A 7,925-nucleotide genomic window follows, 5' to 3' on the forward strand; every position below is an offset into this window, starting at 1 on the left:
CAGTGGCTATGTCAAATGAACTCGGTGGTGCTGAATAGATCAAATCGGTGGGGCCGAGTTTGACTTTTGGTTTGGGACATATGTGTATATGAGAAAGTAGTTGAGGGTTTTTGGAGCATATCACAAAGCATCTTGAGCAAGCAAGCCATTAAGCAACACCTCATCCCCTTTTAATAGTATTGGCTTTCCTATGGACTCAATGTGATCTTGGATCACTAAAAGTAAAATGTAGAGTCTTGAGCTTTAGAGCTTGAGCCAATCCTTTGTCCTTAGCATTTTGAGGGGTCCACATTCCTAATCCATGCCATGCCAATCATTGAACTTTCCTGAAATAATCATCTTGAAATAGCATTAGTTCCATGAGCTATATGTTGTTAATGATTACCAAAACCACCCAGGGATAGTTGCACTTTCAACCTTCATATTGCTTTGGAGGCATGCCATATTTTTCGTGCAAACGTTGCAGATCCTCCGGTGCCTCCGGTGTATCTTTTATCTTCCCATACACGCCCAAGAAGCCTAGCAGGTTCACGCAAAGGTTCTTCGTCACGTGCATCACGTCGATTGAAGAGCGCACCTCTAGGTCTTTCCAGTACGGTAGGTCCCAAAATATAGATTTCTTCTTCCACATGGGTGCGCGTCCCTCAGCGTCATTCGGAACAGATAGTTCGCCGGGACCCTTTCCGAAGATTACTTTTAAATCATTGACCATAGCAAGTACGCGATCACCGATACGCATGGCGGGCTTTTTCTGGTGATCTGCCTCGCCTTTGAAATGCTTGCCCTTTCAACATTGATGGTTGGTCGGAAGAAATTGGCGATGCCCTAGATACACATTCTTCCTGCATTTGTCCAAGTATATACTTTCAGTGTCATCTAAATACTGCGTGCATGCATGGTATCCCTTGTTTTTCTGTCCTGAAAGGTTACCGAGAGCAGGCCAATCATTGATGGTTACAAACAACAATGCATGCAGGTCAAATTCCTCTTGTTTGTGCTCATCCCACACACGTACACCGTTTCCAATTCACAGCTGTAAAAATTCTTCAACTAATGGCCTTAGGTACACATCAATGTCGTTGCCAGGTTGCTTAGGGCCATGGATGAGACCTGACATCATAATGAACTTCCGCTTCATGCACAGCCAAGGAGGAAGGTTATAGATACATAGAGTCACGGGCCAGGTGATGTGATTGCTGCTCTGCTCCCCAAAAGGATTAATGCCATCCGCTCTTAAACCAAATCATATGTTCCTTGCGTCACTTGCAAACTCCTCCCGGTACTTTCTCTCGATTTTTCTCCACTGCACCCGTCAGTGGGTGCTCTCAAATTATCGTCTTTCTTACGATCCTTTTTGTGCCATCGCATCAACTTGGCATGCTCTTTGTTTCTGAACATGCGTTTCAACCATGGTATTATAGGAGCATACCACATCACCTTGGCAGGAACCCTCTTTCGGGGGCGCTCGCCGTCAACATCACCAGGGTCATCTCGTCTGATCTTATACCACAATGCACCGCATACCGGGCATGCGTTAAAATCCTCATACGCACCACCGTAGAGGATGCATTCATTAGGACATGCATGTATCTTCTGCACCTCCAATCCTAGAGGGCATACAACCTTCTTTGCTGCATACGTACTATCAGGCAATTCGTTATCCTTTGGAAGCTTCTTCTTCAATATTTTCAGTAGCTTCTCAAATCCTTTGTCAGGCACACCATTCTCTGCCTTCCACTGCAGCAATTCCAGTACGGTACCGAGCTTTGTGTTGCCATCTTCGCAACTGGGGCACAAACCTTTTTTGTGATCCTCCAACATGCGATCGAACTTTAGTTTCTCCTTTTGACTTTCGCACTGTCTCCTTGCATCAACAATGACCCGGCGGAGATCATCATCGGGCACATAGTCTGGTCCCTCTTGATCTTCAACAACTTCCCCCGTTGCAGCATCACCGTATTCAGGGGGCACATAGTTGTCATCGTCCTCTTCTTCTTTGTTGTCTTCCATCATAACCCCTATTTCTCCGTGCTTGGTCCAAACATTATAGTGTGGCATGAAACCCTTATAAAGCAGGTGGGTGTGAAGGGTTTTCGAGTCAGAGTAAGACTTCGTATTCCCACATATAGGGCATGGACAACACATAAAACCATTCTGCTTGTTTGCCTCAGCCACTTTGAGAAAATTATGCACGCCCTTAATGTACTCGGAGGTGTGTCTGTCGCCGTACATCCATTGCCGGTTCATCTGCGTGCATTATATATAATTAAGTGTGTCAAAAACCATTACAGAACATCATGAATAGATAAATGACCAAATTAATAGAAGTTCATCATCACATTAAAACTAAAATTACATACATAGTTCTCATTGAACAACATATAGCTCTCTAAAACATCTAACTAAACCATACATTGAAACTATGTAAAAAAATTCAATGCAACAACAAATGTGATCATAATCGCAACCAAGGTAACAATTGATCCAACGACATAATGATACCAAGCCTCGGTATGAATGGCATATTTTCTAATCTTTCTAATCTTCAAGCGCATTGCATCCATCTTGATCTTGTGATCATCGACGACATCTGCAACATGCAACTCCAATATCATCTTCTCCTCCTCAATTTTTTTATTTTTTCCTTCAAGTAATTGTTTTCTTCTTTAACTAAATTTAACCTCTCGACAATAGGGTCAGTTGGAATTTCTAGTTCACATACCTCCAAGATAAATAAAATCTATGTCACGTTGGTCGGCATAATTGTCATAAACAATAAATGAACGGGGACGAGATCGGCGCGGGCGATCGACGGCGGTGAAGACGGGGACGGGATGTGAAGGACCGCTAAACCTAGACAAATATTGAGAAAAATGAAGCTTGGAGGTCGAGCTTGGAGAGGAGAAATCTTAAGTAGTGTGGCTCGGGCATTTCATCGAACACCTCATGTGCATAGGAGGTGAGCTAGAGCACCACAAAGCCCTCCCCTCGCCGGCCAGAAAAAACAGAGCAGTGTAGAGTGCTCTGCTCGCCGGTGAGGGGGTATATATAGGCATATCATTGGTCCCGATTCGTGGCTGGAACCGGGACTAAAGGACACCCTTTGGTCCCGGTTCAAGCCACCAACCGGGACCAATGGTGGTGGGCCAGGAGCGAGGCACATTGGTCCCAGTTCGAGCCTCGAACAGGGACCAAAGGTGCCAGATGAACCGGGACCTATGCCCCCATGGGTCCCGGTTCTGAGCTGAACCGAAACTAATAGGATGGCCCGGCCTGAACCAAAGCCCTGTTTTCTACTAGTGGTTGTTTTTATTTAAAACATTTTCAAATTGTAGATATTTTTTTGACTCGCTCGTTTTTCTTTTCAAAAAAGAAAGACAATTTATTAGGGTTGTTATCATACACCATTTTTTTTAGGGAAATCATACACCGTTCTTTGACATGTGCCTTCATCGTGTTTTGTTTATCTATTTTTGGCTGGGTTTTGCTTTATTTGCATGTGTTGGCCATGTAAATGAACACAGGTCACAAACAGAAATCTTGCTGTTCTGATGGCAATACTCCCTCTGTCCGAAAATTCTTATCGAAAAAATAAATAAGCATGAATGTACGTATAAATAATATACGTTTAGATATATTCATTTTCCTAACAAATATTTTCGAACGGAGGGAGGACAAGAATCCCCTGCTGGACGAAGCAAGAAACACCACATGCTCCACAGCCCACAACAGGGTCTTGAATCCGAAGTTGTTCCCGTGAAAAAAGGAAAATCCGAACTCGGACAGCAACACCTTGTCCCTTTGCACAACGCAGATCTGAAACTTAGGAGCCGTTCGGTAATCCTCCGGCTCCATGAAATCTGAGGAGCTGCGGAGCACCACTTTCCCAACTCTGTATTTTTTAACTGCTGCTCCACCAGCTCCCGGAGTGGAGTTGTGGAGTGGAGTCCCTCCAAACAGGCCTTTAGAGTTTATCGCAGGCTCCATTTGCTGTTGCAGTGCAAAGAGTGGTCCACTGTCAGTCCACACATGACGGCCACGTGAAGGACGGTAAAAAGAAATTCCCTGACCACCATGGAGATCCATGGACGGTCCACGGTCACGCAAAGAGGAGGAGATCGGCCCTGACACGTACCACTACAAAACTCCCCTGCGACCCGACACGCTCTCCAACGGTTGGTCCGTCCTCGGTGCAATGCGTCTATGTACAGTGTATCTGGTCTTGGCTCCTAGGTGCGGGCACTAGGCCATGTGAGGGCATGGCATAGAGCTCGCCGTCATGAGTCATGACCCACAAACAAAAAGCCTGTGCCCCGTGCACTATTCTACTCCTCCACCATTCTCCAACCAAGCGGCCATCCTAATCAATGTCAGACAGCCTAATTATCATACGGAAAACAGTTGGTGCTCCTAAACTGGGAGATAGATTTCGTGTAGTGGCCGGTAAACTCGTAACTGTAAACTCCTCTGGTTAAAGGCGACGGTTTCACCGGACAATTATCGACGCGTTTTAAACACGCCCCGTCGACAATTCATCATAATCTAATGCTAAAGCAGCGGTGACAGCGCTGGGATTTGACTGCCTCGCTGTAGACGAAGCCGACGTGCCGATGAAATATCCCTTCGTACGCAACGGGTTTCACGTTGGCCGGATTAATTTGGACGCGCAGTTAGCACGCCAGCTCGGCCAAGACAAGACAGACAAACGTGGCTACTTGTACAAACCTTGTGCTATGCGGCTGTGCGGCCCGCCTTCTCCGACGATTCAGCTCCATCGATCGTCCCTTGCCTTGCTTGGTTGGTTGCCTATCTCTTCCATCGGAACAGGTAAACAAAACAAACAGACATCTCCATCTGTAAAAAAGAGGAGGAACGCGTGGGTTCAGTTTGACCGTGTAGTGAGTTTGACCACAACCATGTGCGTAACAGTGGGGCGATCACTAGTTTAACAACATGTTGCTTTCCTTTTTACCGTCCAATGCTCCCACTGGTTCGAGAATGGCAGCCTCCTATATGATCTACTAGCAAGTTTTCAAAAAGCTTTGTTCGCACTCAATGCTGCTTGGTCTCTCTCAGCTCTCATTTTAGGCATAGATATCTCATATCTGCTGCATAGCGTAGTTGGCTCCGGTATCTCTCAGCTCTCATTTAGGTATAGATATCTCGTTTGGTCTCTGTCAGCTTCCTGCAGGGATCATACATGCTACATGTTGAGGACCTGCACCGTTCCATCAGAAGGGACGGATCCTATGGAAGAGGTCACGTCTGCTTCCCAGTTTGTTATGGTTGGGCTGCAGGTGCTCCACCAGACTTGGGCATCGTCTCCCTGAATCCCGATCTGCTCTGATCGTGCCCGCGGCACCACATGCGCAGTGGAATTCTGTCTCGTTGTACAGTATATTATACTACTAGTACTAATACTAAAACAAACCGGAAAATGTCAGTGGCAGTTAGCAGTTAGCGGAGTGCGTGATGGGTGCGCGCGGGGGTGGTGCTGGTGGGCGCCTGCAAGCCAACACGTTACACATGGGGAGGCCGGTGCGCCGAGCGGCCGAGCCAGACGAGATTTGAACAGAAAACAGTAGAGAAACAGACGGGCACCCCCAGACCCCAGTGGACGGAGAGGGGAAAAAAGCTTATATCTCCATGTGCTGTGATCTTGGAGACACTAATTCACACCAACTATAACCGTCAGGCCATGAGCGAGAGGAAAAAAGATTCGGTCTCACGGTCAGAGGTACAGGAACAAGATGCGCCGGGCGGGCGGTATCAGGGAGTTAACGTCTCACGTCTACGTAGCACGGCCGCGAATGCAATGTACTACGTAGTACTTGAGGCACGGTACCGGCGAGTCTTTTCTGTTGCTGTTGGGAAATAGTACGAGAAGATTCATGTAGCACAGCACCTCCTAACTAACTCCGCAGTTAGTTAGCGCCATCACGGGTCATGCCACGAGCGTGAGTGAGAGAGGGAGAGCGCGCCCGCGCGCATGACACAGGCTATGATTATGATCGATCCCGTCGCCCGCTGCGGTCGCCGGTGGCAAGCGAGACCTCACATCAGATTCTGAGACGCCGCCACAACAACCTACAAGAGGATGGCCGTGCATCGCAGTGCAGTACGGCGTTTTACAAGTTGCATCCTCCTCCTCGGCCTCAGCCCCCAGCCAAGCCACCCAACCGAGGACAGACACGCGCACCGTGGCTTCCACACTAGTGCTCGTCGGCGAGAGACACCGAGGCTGGCGGACGTGTTGATGCGTGAACAAGATTGAAATCCGCGCCAACATGGTTCACACTCCAAATCATTTCGTTTTCGTACCTTGACTGGCTTAAAAAAATGGAAACGAAGCCAACGTGCTTGCCGTTTCAATTTTTTGTGGGGTAAATGTCACGTCAAATCTATTCGGATCCGAGCTACTGCTAGCCCAGTTTAAGGCCAGGTTAGGAGCACGACGACACGTAGCATACGGCGGAGCAAAGCAAAGCCGGAAAGCAAAAACAGCCGCTTTGCTGTTTTACAGCTCCCGCACACACAACGCGCGTTCTCTACAAAACGCACAATAAACCAGTGGGAAACAAAAGCTAACTCAAAAGAAAAAAAAAATAAGAATAAACAAAAAAGTAAATCAAGCTAGACCGGCCTAAATTTGCAGTGCCCGAGACGCCATGAGCCAAAGAAACCTGGCCAAAAAAGCATGTTTATTATACCAGAATGACTAATTCACGTCTAGATATTTTTTAAGCATGTCACATCTAAATAGTTCATCACATAATAAGGGGCTTCAAGATTTGTACAAAATATATTTTTAATTGTTTTTTGCTGATGTTGTGCCATGTCATGCTTAGATGTGACATAGTTATGTCACATCCAGATGAGTCCTAGCCACACCCTTGTTATACAGTGCAAAAGAAACATGTTTATTTATATACTTAGAAAACAAAATGAAACATGCGAACCAAACCGTCAGACGATGGTATCCTAGCCTATTAGGGTTCAAATTTGATGATACGATGACAGTCAATTGGATGCTCATAGGGATAGGATGTGTGTATGTGTCTTCATAGGAATGAGTGTATATACGTATATATGAAATCGTCACGCCAACGCACAGCAAATCGTTCAAGTTATTACACAGAGAAGAGAGGAGGGCTAAATGAGCAGCGGGGAAAAGGAAGAGGAATATTCCAATCCTTTTCCGTTCTCTCTCTCTCTCCCCCTCTTCCCCCTTCCCTCCTCCGCCATATAAACTTGTCCACGAAAGGCAGCCGGCGAGAGAGGAGAGAAAGGAAAGGGAGCCGAAGAAAGCTCTCCCCCCCTCCCCAAATTTCACCTTATTTCTTCTGCCCCTCTCCTCGCCCGGACCCCGGCCGGATTCCCCCGCAGGAGGAGGAGGAGGAGGAGGAGGGGATGGGGAGGGAGGACAGGTTCCCGGTCTGGGAGGCCGCGCTCGGCGCCGGGGTCGCCGCCGTCTTCGCCGCGGGCCTCGTCGGGGTCTACCTCTCCATGCCGGACTCCGACTACAGCTTCCTCAAGCTGCCCCGCAACCTCCACGAACTCCAAATCCTCACGTAATCATCATTCCCCTTCCTCCATTTCCTGTTTCGGTTGGTGCGTCGTTGGTTGCGTCCGCGCGAGCCTCCCGTCCTTTTCGGGCAATCGCATGCCGCAAGTTTCCTCATTCGCGTAGTTTTCGTGGTCTCGTCATTGCGTCGCCCATCTTCCTCTATGTTTGGAGGAGAAGAGGCGATTCGATTTGCGTTCCCTTAATTGTTAGTACTCTAGAGCGCGTCGGTCGGTTTATGCGGATCTGCCGACGAGTAGATTTGCAGATTTCTTTATGCCATTGCGTTCTGCGCGGAGATTTTGGGGTAGGTTTTCAATGCAGAAACCACCTGCTTTTCATGGATCCAAGCCCATCGTGA

General features: G+C 47.6%; 1 protein-coding gene across 1 annotated transcript in view; it reads left to right on the forward strand.

Moving 5' to 3' along the window:
* The first annotated feature begins 7,250 nt into the window (after positions 1-7,250).
* LOC119365558 (uncharacterized membrane protein At4g09580-like) overlaps positions 7,251-7,925 on the forward strand; it is a 2,880-nt gene continuing 2,205 nt past the window's right edge. Inside the window, exon 1 of the mRNA XM_037631197.1 lies at positions 7,251-7,571. Within this exon, the coding sequence (XP_037487094.1) occupies positions 7,411-7,571 (161 nt within the window). The 5' untranslated portion in view covers positions 7,251-7,410. The remainder of the gene's footprint in view (positions 7,572-7,925) is intronic.

The sequence above is a fragment of the Triticum dicoccoides genome, chromosome 2B (assembly GCF_002162155.2).
Source record: "Triticum dicoccoides isolate Atlit2015 ecotype Zavitan chromosome 2B, WEW_v2.0, whole genome shotgun sequence".
In the NCBI taxonomy this organism is placed as follows: domain Eukaryota; kingdom Viridiplantae; phylum Streptophyta; class Magnoliopsida; order Poales; family Poaceae; genus Triticum; species Triticum dicoccoides.